Genomic DNA, 18,227 nt, shown 5'->3' with positions numbered 1-18,227 from the left:
TTGTACCTGTTGTCGTTCCGTAGACGGTGGTTTCTAGCGGGTACTCTAAAACATTAAAGAATGTTTAAAAAATCAGGAAGTTGGTGAAACAACACACAAAGTTGCTAAAAGTACACGAGATAACGTACAGGATCAGTCTAGTAATGCAACAGGAAATTATTCTCACCGGTCAGACGGACCCGAACCGCAGAGGAACAGGCAACTGTTGTTCAGCAAAGTCACGGAGAAGAGCGGAGAGAAGTTTATATCCGATGCCAGGTACATATTGTATGAATAATACATTTGGCCATACATCACGTTGAGCTGAAAAAATGTTGCACCCTTGGGAAACTAGCGAACGTTATATCTGTCTGAATGTGTCGTTAGTTTTCACAGATTTGGCCACACGTTCAATCCGTTCTATAAAAAGAACCCGCAGGTGACAGAGAACATCCATAAGCAGTTAATAAAATATATACAGAGGACTTTCCAGGTTGGGCACCATCCCTTTGGTTTAAGTAGACTTTTGTTAGACTTTTGACGCGTGTGTGTGTGACACCTATACAGGATGACATCAACAAACTGATCGATGGGGGGGGGGGGGGGGGGGGGGAGCTGCGGTGCAAACTGGATCAGCTGAACAAGCTAGAAGAAGCTACATTACATGAGTGAGCGAGAGTCTGTTGCAAGTTCCATACGCTCTCTTCCTCCCTCTGCCCACCTGCGACCTTCGATGACCCTGAGTTCAGCCCTGTACTAAAGCAGATTGGAAAGGGGGACACCTAGTTAGTTGTACAACTGAATGCCTTCAACTGAAATGTGTCTTCCTTGACATGCTACATTTTTGTACTTAATATACCAGTTCTGTTTTATTATGTGCTCTGTTTTTGTCATTATATAAACACCCAATAAAAAACACATTTGCCTTCATTTAGTAGCAAGAGTGCTTAATCAAGTATACTATATTGTAATGAAACAGGAAGGGAGCAGGTCTCGAACACTCGACTTTCTAGCCCGAGGTCTGGCGCGCTGTCGACCGTGCCGCAGAAGCTCATGCGGCAGAGTCGATTTCCGCGCTTATAAACCCAGGGTCGTTACAATATGGACGTTAGAAACGCACACTTTTGTAGTGGGGAGTAAGGCCACCGTCATTACACATTTTTCGGCCAATATATTCCAGGTATTACGGTACTTCTCCAATGGAAAATATGCAATGACAGTATGCAACTATACCACAAAGGAGTAGAGACGAGTCAAGCAGTTGTTGTCAGATTCTCGTCTGTAGTCACATGTGTACAAAACTAACCGTATCGCTTTAGGAAGACATCGATGTATTAGTTATTTAAATGTATTACTCGCAATAAATATGACGGAAATGTTTTCAACTCTGTATGGGCAAAATGATGCTCAGGGACCTCCCCGATCATCGTCTCTGGGATTTGGACCGGGAAATCCACCACCCCCTCTGCCGCCTAACCAAGTCCCGATGGCGGCCCAGATGCCACCTCAGCTCGGGGATGAGGGGCCTGCTCTACGGAAACCGGGAGCCATGAACGAACCTTTTTATTTACTGCGAGAACTACCAGGTACAGTTAACATTTCAGTGTGGGCACTACGTAATATGTTTATTCGTCCCCGAGTGGAGGATTTGAAGTATTTTTTTTGCAAGCCCCTTAGGTTATTTTCTAATAATAACATTAACTAACGTTAACCTTTCTGAGCTAGCTGGCTATTGACTAAGAGCCCAGCGGTTAGTTGAACGTTAATCTGTTTTGTGTGTGTGTTATATTGCTATATCAATTTCGAAGTGCACTTCCTACATTAGCCATCACAAGTTACTCCCTCTGGAGTCTGGACCCTAGTAGTATGAGACATTGACGTCCGTGTGGACAAACTGGATCTTGTTACTGCATTGACCGTGTATTGAAAAAATTTGCCTCACAGTGGGCAATGAGCTTACGGGCAACACCAACCTCATCACCCATTACAACCTGGAACACGCTTACAACAAGTTCTGTGGCAAGAAAGTCAAGGAAAAGCTCAGCAACTTCCTGCCAGAGTTACCAGGTGAACTGCCTTTCGTCACCTTTACTATGTCTGTCTGTAAGTGATTTCTGTGGACCCATCCCACTGAGTATCCCACATCAACTTGCCTCTTCCCCCATCTCTCTTTTCTCTGTAATAAATGGTCTGTTTTCCCTCTTTCCTGTGTCTGTAGGTATGATAGACTGGCCTGGTACCCAGGATGGCAGTTCGTTGCGCTCTCTGATAGAGAAGCCTCCAGTGTGTGGCAACTCCTTCAGCCCTCTGACCGGAGCCAGCCTCACCGGCTTCAGACTGCACACCGGACCGGTAGAGAGAGACATGCACACACACACACCTTCCTTTGACCACAATACTCCAATTTTTAGGATACTTTATTAATCCAATACTAGGCCTCCATATAATTTCTGTACTGTTAACGACGATGTTAAGACGTTATCTACTCTGTGTGTTTGTGTTCCAGCTACCGGAGCAGTACCGGCTGATGCACATCCAGCCCCCAAAGAAGAAGAGCAAGCATAAGCACAAACACAACCGACCACAGGATCCCATACCGCAAGGTAACGTATGGACACACACACACACACACACACACACACACACACACACACACACACACACACACACACACACACACACACACACACACACACACACACACACACACACACACACACACACACACACACACACACACACACACACAACCATCCCTTCAGCCTTTGAAACCCTTCTGTCTTCACAGAGACACCCTCAGACTCTGACCCCAAGAAGAAGAAGAAGAAAAGAGATGACGACCCTGACCGCAAGAAGAAAAAGAAAGACAAGAAAAAGAAGAAGGTAAGACTGCTGCCCTGACCCTTTCTCCATCTCTTGCACCGAAGTTGGTATATAAGGAGGCCTATAAGCCTGCAACCTTGTCCCCGGGCTAATTGCTCATATACGCCTGGAATAACAACGACTCAAATGTGGGAGTGAACTAGGGCTTTCCCCCCAAAAAAAACATTTGTCGACCAAGCCTTGTCTGTTCTTTCGACCGGTTTTAAAACTTGTATTTTTCCATATATTGACACAACCTATGTATTTTAATTAAATCAACTATATGCACTGAGCTTGTCTGATGTTTTAAGCAAACTGTATGATGAAATAATTAAGACACAAATGACTAGAGACAGCGAGTGACTAGCACACGTTGTGTCTCCCTGCTGCAGTGACCACCACAGAACATCAACTGTGTGTATAGCGCTGTCTGTGTTGCTGAAGATGCAACATAATTAGTCACTTCTGACTGAAGAGTTATGTGCCCCGAAATCCCTCAGTTGTTTAGGATAAACATTCTTTCAACCCTTGCTCTCTTTACGTGACATATCTTTGCTTCGCATGCATGTGTCCAATAGGGCCTGACCTATTGCACATCATAATCACCTCAATAAATTGGTAATGACGAACTCTGAACGCCGCAACACATGTGACAGCAAAATGGATGCAGAGGATGTGACAAACTCGAAACGGGGGAATGTTTACTGTTTGTGCAGGAGGTAAAGGGGAAAGACAGATGTGTGGAATAAATGTGACTAGTTGTGGAAAATACTGGAGATAATACTGGAGATCAAAAACAAGGTATGGCGCAAGCACTGCGTGTATATTAGGCCTGTGTGGGCCAAACCGGTGCTGGTAGATTACAATATAATTTTTCTGACCATTTAGAACAGTGTAAACAACACTAAATAAATGTATAAGCGTACCAAAGAGTCTGTAACTATTTTAAAAAAAATGGTAAAGCCTTTATTACAGAAAAGACTAAAAACTGTAGCATTAATTTGTGAATGCAATTTCCAAAATGGAAAGATTTAGGCCTATTTATTGTTTACACAAATTGTTCAATGGTCGCTTTATTTGATTTAAAAAACAAAAAAATGCTTGATTGCATTTCACATCATGAATGACTCGTATGCTGTGTGATGACATGAATGAATAAATTGAGACAGTAGCCTATATAAGTATTGAAATATAGGCCTAACTAAGTAAGTTACGGTATTAAGACTAAACAGGATGCGCTCTTAAGCCTACAGCTTGATGGTGGTTATACAAGACTGATATACTTAAGCAAAAATGCACGAGGAGGGTGGTATATGGCCAATATACCACGGCTAAGGGCTGTTCTTAGACACAACGCAGAGTGTCTGGATACAATCCTTAGCTGTGGTATATTGGCCATATACCACAAACCCCCGAGGTGCCTTATTGCTTTTATGAACTGGTTAACAACATAATTAGAGCAGTAAAAATACATATTTTGTCATACCCGTGGTATACGGTCTGATATGACACGGCTGTCAGCCAATCAGAGCTCAAACCACCCAGTTTATAATAAGCCTACTAATGATAATGACATTACTTATTATTATAATTATGATTATAATAATAGTAATAACATAAGGAGATAAAGAAAAAAGGAGGGTGGTTATTATTATTTAAAAAAAGGACAATTTGGAACAGTTTAAACAGCACTAAATACATTATTTAATACCAGAGATGCTGGTCTAACGAAAAAAAGCTTATTACAGCATAAGCAATGATTTAAAAACGGACACTGTGGATTATTTATAAAGGCAGGCACATTTAACAGTTAGACTATTGATTATAGACCTAATTAAGTTGGTTTTCTCTCTTCACCTTTCTTAGACAGTAAAGGCAAGGGCTTTTTTTCTTGTCTCATTCCATTGTTGCCTCTGCTGCATTGTTCTCAACACCAATATGCTGATTAACTTGACTATTATACACATAGTAACATGGTCTCAGAAAAGGCACCAATTCAACAGCGCACTGATGTTTCAGAACCGTGGACAGCAACCGCTATCCAACGTGGGAGAAAGCACATCTGTTATAAAATAATATTTTTATTGGTGTTGCACCATTGTTCCTACTTAATATAACCATATACAATTTCAGTAGCACGTCTTAGACTGATTGACTGTGCCATCCCCATGGCCTCCACAATGGATTAGTCCACTCAGACAGGAGCCAATCAGACTTGTACACCATGATTTGTATTTTAATTAGATTTTGTTTGCTACTGCTTGGCTAAATACATTTTGGTCGACCAACAGCCTATCGCGCAAACAGTTGACTAAATAATACCATATTTATCATTATTTGATCTTAGCGAATCACAAGCTCTAAATCAGAAAACATGCGGTGTGTTAGCAAATTCCCCAAATTTGAGTGACTAAACGCTAGCTGTCTACCTTTTGAGTTAGCTAACTTAACATATTGCTGGCTATACATCAACATTTGTGTGGTCAACGCGTGTTGCACATGTGGGGAAACTTACTGTCCCAATAAAAACATCATAATAGACTGAAATCTGCAGAAAAATGGCTGAAATCTCCATATTGCATCAAACGAGCGCATACGGGGGGAACATAAACAGTGGTACACAATACAGGGGATACGAGTTCAGAGGGAGGTTATTGGAGATGAAGCCAATGGTTATGGATCGGCACTTTTTCTAGTGTTTCTGTCTGTCCTTACAGAACCGCCACAGTCCGGACCACCCTGGCCTGGCTGGCTCTCAGCCCAACAGCCTCCGATAGACCAGACAGAGACAACAAGTGTGTGTGTGTGTGTTTTTGAGAAGCTGGTACGAGTGTGTTTAGAAGAATCAGGAAATGTTTAGGAGAGTATGTATTTCGATAACGAGAGATTATGCTTGTGTGACAGGGAGGGGAAAGACAGTCTTATGTGTCGTCAGAGTGTGTGTGTGGTAGATTGGATGTCAGCAGTGTAATATTGTTCGAGGATGAGAGACAGAAGGCCACTGATATTCTGAATGAGTGTATGTTATGTTCCCCTTTTTCATTTGGTTGTGATATTTTCTGACCACATATTCCAATAAACTGTTTTTGTCCATGCGGCCTTGATCCTCTTTGTCTGTGGCATGGTTTTCTCCCTGACGCCTCAAGGGTTGCCTTTTGTGATGTTTCAGTCTAGGGCACAGGACTCTTCTCCAGGTAAAGGGGAACTAGCGAAGTCAGGAATATGCACCGGCGTGCTTACAATCTGAAAACATCCATTCAACATTTTCATTTATAATATGAATATAAAGAATGAAGAATATAGTACTAACTTGGAAGATTGTCAGGGATATCAAAACACAGTCACAGGACAGTTTCTTACATATTTGTTTATTTGATAAGACTTAAAGCTGGTTTTAGTCCCCAAATGAGACATGGCAGAAACAAAATGCATATCACTTCTGACACACAAAAGCTATAAACAGGAGCATGATGGGGAGGGGATTAGATACAATACATTTCATCATTTTGGCAAAGCTACATGCCCCTGAGGAAAGATGCTGTACATATTGAAATATGGCTTAGCAGCCCATAGATATGACTAGAATGGCTCCCAACATGGATTTGGTTTCCTAGGTGAAGTTTGGTAAGGTCTTTTCCTGTTGATTTACATTCATTTCTATGCACTGAGGTCAGGCAAGGCACTGAATTAATACAAAAATAACTTTCAATCCCCCTTCCCCACTATATACTAAGGATTCACATTAACACTTGCATAATATAAATGCATCAGACTATTTATATTGAGAACATTGGTGTCTTCTCAGCCAATAGTGTTGTGGAGCATTACACCAGAAGCATTTGCACAAGAGATGTTATATTTACAAAAACAGTCTGTAGGCCAGAGCTTTGAGCTTACGTAGGGCACAGAGTTTTCCCTGGTCAGGATATCTGGATAGGAAAAATTCCTGGCCCTACAATATACATGAGCTCTGTAACCGGGTAGAGTACACAGCAAAAACACTATCTTCATCAGACGTAGTTATATTCATGGCACTACAATGAATACATCTGCTAACACACAATTTCCCTTTAACACACATGCAGCTAAAAGGTACAAAAAGACACTTAAATACATTTATTTACACATACAAGTTCATTCCTGTGCACAAAGCTGTAAAAGTATGACACAGTGGACACTACCATTCTACGTGTCTACTTTTAAAACCTTAAAGTCTATGCTTTTGGGGGTCGAGTGTCACAAGTTCACGTTTTCCTATAAAAAACATCTGAATTGTATGTTCAGTGGAGAATGACCGATTAACTCCACTTCTTGAATGATCAATCTATGCATAGAAAATCTACGTATTTCAACTGACGATGAAAAGTGAAATCTACACACCACACACAGACAGGTCTTGATTGAAGAGAGGACGTTGGGGGAAAGAAGAGGTAGTCAGTGTCTCTACAGTCAGTCTGTGTGTAGGTATGCATGTTAATGTGATAAAAAAATATTGCAATAGAAAAAGCATTGGCATATTTGGTACAACAAATTGTAGCATTACTCGTGGCTGGGTGAAGTGTGCATTGCTTTGGTTTTCCCAAGCTTCCTAGTAAAACGTATCACTACCATACTGTGTTAATTCATACTTAATGTCATTTTGATTCCTTTTTTTGTATATGACACCCAGTGTATTTTAAAATACAATGAATGACTTTTTCCAGCAGAAGTTGCACAATTCATATCTGAATATCATTCTTTGGTGTTGTGTGTGTGTTCATCTGCATGGGTTGAGTAATATCTAAAGAATTAACACGTCACTGAAGGGTCTTTCAAGTACCTTAGAAGTTTTGGCCTAGCAACACAGACATATGAAGGTGTGAGTGTCTGCTTGTGACCAGTGAAAAGTGTTGTGGCTTTTTAACAAGTCATTTGGATATTCTGAACTGAACCCAGAAACTAAACAGCATAAAATATTGATGACACAACTTCTCCTTAGAGAGAAATGTGTGGATTATGATTTTAAAAATATGGTTTAGTCAACAAAAACAGCAATAATCCTAACAATGAAAAAATAAAACGATGCTGATTTTGTGGATAACCATGGACACTGACAAAAATCATACAGTTCCCACAATCCTTAGCATTGCGCCAGAACCACTTCTTATGCTAGACCGTTGCTATGGTGTTTGAGGCCGTTGTGATCTGAGTGGTTGAGACCCTCTCTCTCCTGGCCAATGCCATTCTTTTCTCGAGCCTCCTTCTCCTGGATCAGGTGTCTGCGATGGTAGAATAGGTATCCAGGCAACAGGAAGCCACCCAATGAGAAGAGGATCATGCCCAGGTTGATCTGATGGGTGACAGAGATATGGGAAGTTAGACGACCAGTGAGGGGTTAAAACCCCTTGTATGGATAACTGACTCACCCAGTAGGGGTCTCCGTGCAGGGATCCCACCATGATGATGAAGAGGGGCTGCTGCAGCAGGGCCACCACAGCACTGATCATCGACTGCAGCCCAGTCAGAGTACCAAAGTGGTTAGAGGGGTACCTGAGGGAGATAAATTATTTCTTAAGTCATATTCTGTATTTAAAAGAGGGTGACCATAGTTGCATGATGAAGTTGAAAACTTACACAGCAGCATACAGGCCTCCACAGCAGGAGTGGATGAACCCTCTGACCATGGTGTGGAGGATGAAGGTCAGGATCTACAGGAGAGAGAATGTTGACATTTAGGTATTTCTGTGCATTCGTCTGATACAGTATGTCAGAATGAACGAGCGATCATTAGTGTGTGTGTACCTGGAGCGGCAGGTTGTCTATCAGACAACACACTCCGAACGCCAGCAGTAGCAGATTGGTGAAGATGAAGGCTCTCATGGCATTGGTGATTTTCTGGATTTTTTTGTCTCTCGTCGGCCCGTCTGTTGGTCTGTGTGAGGTTGGCCAGGGACAAAAGACATCAACCTCACCTCTATCCACTTATCCTCTTTCCTCATTCTATTTTCCCCACAGAGTTTCCATGAATTTTCCCCCTGAATTTTGGCCTAGATTTTCTACTCGCATAGATTTTCCTTTGTATTAACTAATTTATCATTTGTTTGCCATGCAAAAAAATTGCCTTTATTCCAATGCATTAGATTTAACCGTTGATTTGTCATTGTTTTCTTTTGTCAGTCAGCTGTTTAGAGCGCACATTGCTTTGTTTTTCAGGTGCGTGCGGGTACTGGTGTTCTCCCTGGCCAGAAGAGGTAGACCATTTTAATTAGCTTCATTATTTTCTAGAAATATTTGTATTATATTGAATGTGTAGGCTACCTGTTCAGAGGAATGCACTTGATGTTTATCATTTTGTGTATTTCTCATGCGCTTGCCTTTGATTGTTGTGTCACTAATTCCCTATTAAGTCGCTGTTACTACTTTGTACGTTTATTTTTGTGTTTTTTTTTTACATCACACTGCTCTTTGTGCCGAGTTATGGTAGCTAGCCGTGATCCTGAATCACTATTTTCTTGTGCGGTGTTTTGAAAGGAGTGTCACGACTGTCCTGTGACGATCTGAAGGATCGGGTTACAGTGGGTCCGCTCTACAGCGTGCTCTCGCTCTCGTAGAAGGGGAGAGCGGGAAGTCTGCCGTTTTATGGCGGTCATAAAATACGCTGCCCCAATGCTCTGTAGTGTTGGAGGTTGGAATGTAAACTGTGAGAACACAGAGACACCCTTGGACATCAAAAGTATGAATAATTAAACAATATTTATATTGTTGAGAATGTGGGAGTGGTCCGTGGACACTTTAGGGACAGTCATGAAGAGTGTGTTTCATTTGGTGATCTCATGAAGGACAGGAAACACACAACGGTTTCCCTTAAAGTGTACTTTTCCCAGCTGTCAGGTTCACATCTAAATATTGTGACATGTATGTAATTAAACATGAACTATTTGTGAAAATATGTAATGTGATGTTAAACCCATATTTTCTCATTTAGGTTTCATATAAATTAACCAAATCAGTGGTCACGCCCACGTGAGCGTCATGGAATTGCCCCCTTTTCCACAGAGTATAAAACCCAATTCCTACAAAAATGTACATAAAGTCAGAGAACGCCAGGATGGAATCCCCGCGTTGGAATGGCTACAATTCTATAGATTATTAGACCATATCGCTGTAGTTTTGGCTACACGGCTGGAAACTCTGGGACTATCGATCACTACAGAATAAGAGCAAATCCTAGGCGTAAAATTACTAGTCTACAGCTAGAAATTACGTAAGTCTAGGACGAGAATATTGGTAAACGCCGAAATATCTATTCTAAGAGCATGGTACACCTGACGTATCCATTACAACAGACACTATCCAGAGCTGCGGAGAAAACTACAACCACGAAGGACATTGTGACTTCTGGGGAAGATAACCAGAGACCCTGATGAACTGACTTTCCAACAGACGGACCGGCGATTCCAACAGAGAAGACCACATATGGGCGTAAATATATACGTTGCAATTATTCTCAATTGAGCTGACGTTCATGTGCAAAAGATTAGCATTTCAATGAATATATTTATCAACTGTGTGTAGTGAATCTATTTGTCAATCACCCTCTCTGTCCTCACCCCTTTCCTTTGTCTATCAAGCCGTCATATTGGCTTCGTCCGCTAGAGACCTTTTCTTTGTATCATGTAGTAACCCAAATATCTACTGTTTGTTTTATTTAATTGTGTGATTATTTAGTTAGTGAATAAATAAGCCAACTTGTATATTGCTGATTCATAATTTAGGCTAGGATTCGTGCAGATTTCCAAAGAGTTTCATTAATAGAAGATTAATTCAGAAAACGATAACTCTAAACCTCAACATTTTCCCTGGTACCCCGACTTCCTAGTTAATGTTTACATGTTTAGTTTTAATCACGTAATAATTAAACCTAGAGAACTGATTTGGATAAAATAAGTCTTCACATTTAATGCCAGTCTAGACACAACAGGAGCAAGCAGTAAAATACAAATCTCCAATATTTTACTGTTTACAATGCCTTTATCAATTAATTGGCTCCGTTTCCAAATGGTTGTGTTAGCTGTTTAATCTTAAGCAGCTGTATCTGGAGTCTGCATATGTTCATGAGTGTTAAAGTTCATAGACATTGTTGCCTAGTCTAGTAAATTGGCCAGTTTCAGACCCATTTCAGGTGTACCAACTTTTCAGTCTACAAAAAAGGTAAATTTGGCAGCAAAATGCATCAATTAATGTAGGCCTAGTCATTAAGCACACTTTGGGGTGTTTTGTAACAGATGTATATTTCAGTTCATCAAACGGTCCGAGTGCACATGCACTGTTTGGATGCGAGAATTATTTTGAAGTGGACGAACATGCACAGGTAGCCTACTTTTTGAAGTGATTTGTTTGACAATCAGATGAAAACATGACTGGTTGTGTTCATGCCACATAAAGGTAATTAATTTGTGTCGTTTTACTAGTAGGCCCATAAAAACTTCACGTATACATGCCCAATATTGACAGCCCTCGGAATGTCATGGTGTCAATCTCGCGCTGCTCTTTCGCTCTCACACACCTCTTCTCTGTCTCTGCCACACACTCCTTCATTCTCCAGTCCATGATGTAGCCAATCAGAGGACAGGTGACCAGGCAGAGCAGCTGCAGGGTGCCAAAGATGGACGAGTAGAAACTCACTAGAGGAGAGAACACACATTTAGACACACATGACAAGGACATGTCACTTTCACCAGGAGACATCTCTCACCTTTCTCCTTTGCCTCGACTATCAACTTCGCAGAAGCTGAGGAAAGAAAGGAGGACAACTTGATTAGAACACATTTACATGGAGGGAATATGGCCCAGTCATGACAGTGTGTTGGTTTGTCAGTTGACTGCCAGCAGGGTCTGGTTTGTCAGTTACTCACCGTGAGGGTCGCCGTGGGTGACGAGGAACTCCAGCATCTTGTTCATTGCGCCCATAAAGAAAATTATCCTGAGCTGGGTCATCCCCATGGTAACCAGACTCCACAGGAAGATGGGCGAGAACACAGACCTACGGAATGGGATGGCATCTGAGAGAGAGAGGGTAGACAGACAGTTAATATGGGTCTACGGGATGTGTTTGTGAGCAAGAGTTGCTGTTGTGTTTTCAGGTGTGTGTTCCCGACTCACTCTGTGTGTCAGCTGGGAGTTTCTCAGTGGATTCGTTCAGGCCTCCATTCTTCTGACTCAACCTCTCTCCCACACTCTTATGGTCCCCAGACAGATAAGTCAGCGCTAACTTCTTACTGTTAAAGAGGGAAAGAAACCAAAGGTGAAAGTTGTTTATTACCTCATGTTGCATGTTAGTATGGTAACTGTTGCATTTCTATTTAACTGTCACTCTTAGTACTACAGTAACCTGATCAAGTTTACTGTCTTGTTCTAGCATTGTGGAAGTATTATGATAATATTGTAATAGCCATTCTTTTGTGATCTGACGTTGTTTTACTGTTGTAATGACCTGTAGTCGACCTCGTCGGGCGTGGGGAAGGCCTCCACTGGCCAGTTGAGAAAACAATTGAGGAAGACTAAGCCTGCTAGACCCGACCACACCCACATGATCACCGGGAACGACACGCCCGCATCATAGATTAGCTTAGAGAGGGACGAAGGGAAAATGGGGTGTTATTAGTATAGAAGAGTATAAATATTTGAGGCTTACTGTGGAAAGGTAATTGAACGTGCATTCTATTTGTATGAGTGTTACGGGACAACGCTAACAAATATGCATTCATATCTGACAAACGTGCATCCATCATGGTTACCTTGACTCCATGGAAGGTGACAGCGGAGGAGGCATAGGAGCCAATCATCAGAGACATGATGGTGGAGCTCAGACTGCCAAACATGTTGGGTAGCTGGAGGGAGAATAATATATATTTACGGATAAGTCTCAAACACTGACAATTTGACCAAAATAAACACACACTGATACAGTGAGAGCACAGACAGTAGTAGTAAAGTCTTGTTTGAGAATGGAGCGCAAGATAGTGGTCAGTGCAGATAATTTGTTTTGGTAGCTGAAGGAATTATTTGATTTCCTTACCCAATTATAACCATTGGATTATTTCTACGGCCATAAAACCCCGTATGAATATGGTTTAGTTTATTTACCAAAGTAATTGATTACTTTCTGCAAGTTATTCACCTCTAAAATGAAGTTTGCGACAACACTAGACTAGCTTTTTTTTATTATTAGCTTGTCGAACGTACATGGAAACTGCCACGACCAGAACCAAAAGGAAAGAAATAGAGAGATCGTCAGATAGACAATTAACCACAAAATAGAGCATGATTTTGGGTACTCTTCAGAATCTAACTGTGGGGGGGAAATACTGCAATAGGTGATGAAAATGTGGTGAGCACGGACAACAATGCTCACAACTTACGCCTCTCCAGTCCCCAGCTCAGGCCTTGACCTTACGACCCAGGCACTCCAGTCAAGCCCCAGGGGAAAAAGATGAGGCCGAGAGGGTGTGTCACTTCTTGAGATGCAATACAATATTGTAATGCTTTTGACAGCAAAGATAGATGAAAGGGCAAATAGCTTGGAGGTCATGGTTAGGGAGAATACGATGAAAATTGAGGCCATTAAAAAATCTGTTGTCTTTATCTTTGGAGAAGTGAAAACCCTCAAAAGTGACATGAAGAAAGTGGAAGTTATCTGCCAGGAAAATGAAAAGAAGGTGGCTGAACTCGAGCAAAAGGTGAATGAGGCGGAGAGATACCAGCGCAGGTGGAACCTGAGGCTCCATGGAATTCCAGAGCAGGCGGATGAGGACATCAAATGCAGAGTTGTTGACATCTGTGGAGCTGTCATTCCCGAATCAAAAGCCACACTTCAGGAAAATGTAGACATCGTCCATCGTTTGGGTAGACTAAAGGATCAAGACAAGAGACTGAGGACAACCATCATCCGGTTCACCAAGAGATCTACACGGGATCTTCTTTGGAGGTGAGCGAAGAATTGTGAATTCCTCATCAAGCAAATATTGAGGTTCACAGAGAATCTGACCTCAGCAGACAAAGTGACAAGAGAGAAACTGTGGCTGCAGCTGGAAAGGCAGGGAAAACTGCATTTTATCGGTGCAAGAGTGATCATCGATGGGAAAGAAATGTGACCAAATCAGAACATTTGAGTGAGAGCCAGAGTCTAACTCAGACAGAACGGTCAGGCCAAAACACTGATTACCAGGTGACAAGCAGCCTTTTATTATACAAATGTACACAAACACTTGAATGAGAAAAGGCTGACCTGAGAACTGGTAAGGTAAACACTAACTTTAGGTGAATAACTGCTTATTGTAAAGTCTAGACAATGTCTCCCCCTTGTGGGAGTAAGAATACTTTGGTAACTTTATGACCATTTTCTTTTTGAGAGGTTAATAATGGGATGGAAATCCTTTTGAGTTACATATCCTTAGGAAACGCTTATATTAGCATAACAAGGTTGTTGGTTGAAGTTTGTCTTTATCTCTTTGTTCAATTAATGTCAGAGGTATTTGTAATTTACTCAAGCGTAAGGCTATTTTCCTGTATTGCAAACGGTTTAATGCAGACTTACTTTTTACAAGAGACTGACTCATGCTTGTTCTTCCGATCTATCTTTTTGGAAAAATCAATCGGGTAACGATATCTGGTTATCAAATGGCAACAACCACTCTGCATGTGTAGCAATTTTAAGAGGTGCATTTTTAGGCAAGGTCATCAGTAGTAAGACTCACCACTCTGGACATTGGTTAATTTTAACAGTATTTCAACAGTGAAATGTTTTTAGTAGGGAATATTTATGCATCCAACAACAAACAAAACAACAGGATATTATTTCAAGAATTTGAAGAAGAAATTAAGAGTTATAGGTGTATTTCATGATATCAAAATTATCTTAGGTGGAGATTTTAATTCTTTATCTAATGTGATGATTGACAGATATCCCCCTCCTAACAGATCCAGCATAGTTAATCCTGAGTTTAATAACCTGTGTCTTGGTCTTGGATTAGCAGATATTTGGAGATCTAAATATCCTGATAAAAAGGAATTCACTTGGAGTAACAAGGACATGTCCAGACAGTCAAGAATTGACTTCTGGTTGATTTCTAATTCATTAGATAATTCTGTAGTCAAGGTATCAATTGAACGATCAATTCTTACTGGTTATATTCTTATCTTTAAAAATGAATGGATCTGAAGTTAAACTGAATCGGAGTTATTGGAAACTCAATAGTAGACTGTTGGAAGATGATAATTTCAAGATGGATGCCAAAGATATTATACAAGACAATTGGAGGAAAGCCCAACTATTTAAGTCTTATGGGAAATATTGGGAATTAATGAAGTATGAAATAAGACAAACAGCCACGAAGAGAGGTAGAAAACTTGCTGACTTTAAAAGATTGAGGGAAGATAAACTTGTTAAGGAAATCCTCTCTCTAATCTCCATGGAGGACCTTGAAGGAAAGGCTCAGTTATTCTCTTTACAACTAGAAATGGACCCAATGTATGAAGAGAGAGCAAAAGGGGCATTTGTAAGATCAAGGAGGTGGTGGTTGGAGGAAGGTGAAAAAAAAAGAACTTTTACAATTTAGAAAGAAAAATTCAGAATTTACATCTATTCAAAAGCTCAATATAGATATTTCAAAATGTTTCAGAATTCTACGGTAACCTTTATACCAGTAATGCCTGTCCTACTAGTGACATATCTGCCTTTCTAGACTCTGTCAAAGACTGCAAAATTAATAGATGAAGACTTCCAAAAGTCTTGTGATGAAATTATTTCTATTAATGAAAAAAAAAATGTATCAGTAAGTTAAGAGAACAAATCTCCAGGGAATGATGGTGTTATCATTGAATTCTATAAATATTTTCAGGAGGATATTATTGAATTTCTATTTAATGTTTTTAAGGAGGCAATTGATTTTGGGGTCCTGCCTGTTTCTGACACAAGGGCCTAATTTCTGTAATACCCAAACCAAACAAGGATTCTATGATGTTAGACAATTGGAGACCAATCACATTAATGAACAATGATGGAAAGATACTTGCATCCATCTTTGCAGAAAGACTTAAAAAAGGTATTGACCAAATAATTGATGATACCCAGTCTGGTTTTATGAAGGGCAGACAAATATGTAATACTATTCTACTAGTATTGGACTTGATAGACGACAATGAGCACATTATGGAAGATGGCTTTTAGTTGTAGACTTTCACAAGGCATTTGATACAGTTGAACATTTTCTTTTTGAGACTTTGATTTTGGTCAATATTTTTGAAAGTGTAATTAAGACACTTTACAATAATAGTATCAGCTCTGTTAAATTATCCCATGGAACTTCAAAGATTCGACATTAGACGTGGAATTAAACAAGGATGCCCAATTTCAGCTTTCTTATTTTATTGGTCTCACAAGTTGTCACTTCATATAAATAAGGATAGTTTTAGGGGTATTCAGATACAAGACAGAGATGAAATGTTCATAATTGGCTAACACCACCATTTAAATTAAATAAAAATTACCATAATGAAGTCAAGAAAGCTATTGAGTGTATTAATGCCTTCACACATGTATCAGGTTTATCTCTGAATATTAGGAAATGTGAATTATTTGCGTTGAAAAGATGCGACTTAAACTCAGTATGTAATATCCCTGTAAAAGATGTGATCACATATCTTGGTATTACAGTTAGCAAAGATCAGAAAGAAAGGGACAACCTATATTTCTCTCCCATTGTAGAGAAAATTGGAAAGAGATTTAACTCCTGGTCATTAAGAGATCTTTCTTTATCTGGACGTGTACTTTTATCACAATCTGAAGCTCCAGATGAGTTTATACCTCCCGTGCCTTGGATGTTCCTCCGTCAGTAACTCAAATAGTTGATACTAAAATATTTAACTTCATATGGAGGAATAAATCTAATTTATTTAAGAAAATCGGTAATATGTAGCACCCAAGATGAGGGAGGGTTGAATGTTTAGGATTTTAAATCCTATAATATAATCTTTAAGATGAAATGGATACAAAACTATTTAAGAAATAAGGATTGCATCTGGAATATCATCCCTAATGTAATATTCCAACAAATTGGTGGTCTAGAATTCTTACTCAAATGCAACTTTGATATGGGTAAAATCCCTATTAAGCTTGCAAACTTTCATAAACAAGTACTTCTAACTTGGAACCTCATGTACAAACAATTTCCCCCCTCATAGGTATACAAACTGGAATAAAAAACAAGTCTGTTTTTATATGATTATCCAGAATTTATTAGAACACTCAATGTTACATTCACTCCTGAGGAGTATCAAATTGTTGTTACTGTCCCTAAAGGTGCTATTCTTCTTTTAGGAGAATATAACAGTACTCCAAGTGCAACTGTTGAGGATTTTGTAGCCTCAATACAACTAGAAGGAATTGACATTTTAAACTATAAATGTAATAACATGTATATAAGTAAACGGTCAATATGTTACTAGTCCCTCTGCTAAAATGTACTGGAATGCAGCCCTAGGACAAGTGAACTGGAACAACGTGTTATCTGGTAAATATTGTATATCTAATAAGGTGAAAGAAGTATTATACAAACTCATTCATAGAATATACCCTGTAAAGACCTTTATTATACACCGGATTTAAAATAGCTATTGATAACAAATGTGTATTTTGTGATTGTGACCCAGAGACTCTTGACCATTTATTTTGCTCTTATGTCATAAGATTTTGGTGTGAGTTAAAAGAACATTTGTTTATTTGAAAGACTGATAGTGTTTTATTTTGAACCAAATTATATGGACCCTGATTTAACTTTCATTGTTAATTTGCTTCTTTCATGGAAGATTCTTTATCCATAAAATGAAGTGGGCAGAGAACAAAACCCTTTTCACATTATTTAAGATCGAATTTAAATATTATTTTGAAATGATCAGCAAATGTAAAAACAAAAAAGCAATACACACCATAAAAGTATTTAACAAATTGAAAATAAAGCTTGATATGTAATACCCGTCTGTTAGGTGTATGTACTCTTGTTTGTATATATATATTTTTTGTATTTGTTGTGTTCATAATAAAAAAAATATTTAAAAAAATACTTTAAAAGTCTCGTTTGACTGTGTTTTTGGAGTGCAGTAATGCAATTTCACCAGCAGAGGGCACAGAGGTATTGAGTAAAACAGGCCTACAGTATCACTTTGGCAGGGGAACTAAGTATCACACTAAAACGACTTCCTATCATTTAATAAAGTAATAACAGACATGTCATAGACACAGAAGGATGGAAGCATAATTAAAAATGGTTTTAGACCAATGACATTCAATAAGAGCACTGTTCATGAGCTAGGCCATTCTCAGCAGACTATCAGCAACCATACATCAACGA

General features: G+C 39.6%; 2 protein-coding genes across 4 annotated transcripts in view; one reads left to right on the top strand and one right to left on the bottom strand.

Annotated features, from left to right (window-relative positions):
- Positions 1-18: 18 nt before the first annotated feature.
- LOC124010610 (mediator of RNA polymerase II transcription subunit 19-A-like) lies at positions 19-10,513 on the top strand. 3 transcript variants are annotated; one of them, XM_046323274.1, is made up of 8 exons: positions 19-258; positions 1,391-1,565; positions 1,924-2,046; positions 2,198-2,331; positions 2,486-2,582; positions 2,768-2,862; positions 9,034-9,071; positions 10,167-10,513. In XM_046323274.1, the coding sequence occupies exons 2-8, from the start codon at positions 1,466-1,468 to the stop codon at positions 10,213-10,215; spliced, it is 636 nt and encodes a 211-aa protein (XP_046179230.1). In that variant the 5' UTR covers positions 19-258; positions 1,391-1,465; the 3' UTR covers positions 10,216-10,513. The 3 variants fall into 3 exon arrangements, with proteins under 3 accessions (XP_046179230.1, XP_046179228.1, XP_046179229.1); XM_046323272.1 differs by lacking the exon at positions 19-258 and having other exon boundaries at positions 1,016-1,565; positions 10,167-10,512; XM_046323273.1 differs by lacking the exons at positions 19-258; positions 9,034-9,071; positions 10,167-10,513 and adding an exon at positions 5,559-5,945 and having other exon boundaries at positions 1,027-1,565.
- The window catches only part of LOC124010607 (large neutral amino acids transporter small subunit 3-like), a 36,438-nt gene continuing 24,410 nt past the window's right edge, over positions 6,200-18,227 (bottom strand). The window contains exons 6-15 of the mRNA XM_046323268.1: positions 12,618-12,710; positions 12,314-12,447; positions 11,983-12,098; positions 11,736-11,882; positions 11,576-11,611; positions 11,387-11,504; positions 8,623-8,752; positions 8,455-8,528; positions 8,247-8,370; positions 6,200-8,170 (exon numbers count right to left, since the gene is read on the bottom strand). Coding sequence (XP_046179224.1) covers positions 7,985-8,170; positions 8,247-8,370; positions 8,455-8,528; positions 8,623-8,752; positions 11,387-11,504; positions 11,576-11,611; positions 11,736-11,882; positions 11,983-12,098; positions 12,314-12,447; positions 12,618-12,710 — 1,158 coding nt within the window. The 3' untranslated portion in view covers positions 6,200-7,984. The remainder of the gene's footprint in view (positions 8,171-8,246; positions 8,371-8,454; positions 8,529-8,622; positions 8,753-11,386; positions 11,505-11,575; positions 11,612-11,735; positions 11,883-11,982; positions 12,099-12,313; positions 12,448-12,617; positions 12,711-18,227) is intronic.

This window comes from Oncorhynchus gorbuscha, linkage group LG23 (genome assembly GCF_021184085.1).
Source record: "Oncorhynchus gorbuscha isolate QuinsamMale2020 ecotype Even-year linkage group LG23, OgorEven_v1.0, whole genome shotgun sequence".
Taxonomy (NCBI): Eukaryota; Metazoa; Chordata; class Actinopteri; order Salmoniformes; family Salmonidae; genus Oncorhynchus; species Oncorhynchus gorbuscha.
Note: the sequence above shows the minus strand (reverse complement) of the source record. Positions and strands in the feature narration are given on the sequence as shown.

What these genes read in the sequence shown, in the direction of transcription:
- LOC124010610 (XM_046323272.1), top strand. Translation starts at nt 1,346, where the DNA reads ATGACGGAAATGTTTTCAACTCTGTATGGGCAAAATGATGCTCAGGGA. An exon ending in ACAGGATCCCATACCGCAAG is followed by an intron (nt 2,583 to 2,767) that starts GTAACGTATGGA and finishes CTGTCTTCACAG; the next exon opens with AGACACCCTCAGACTCTGAC. An exon ending in AAGACAAGAAAAAGAAGAAG is followed by an intron (nt 2,863 to 9,033) that starts GTAAGACTGCTG and finishes TTTGTTTTTCAG; the next exon opens with GTGCGTGCGGGTACTGGTGT.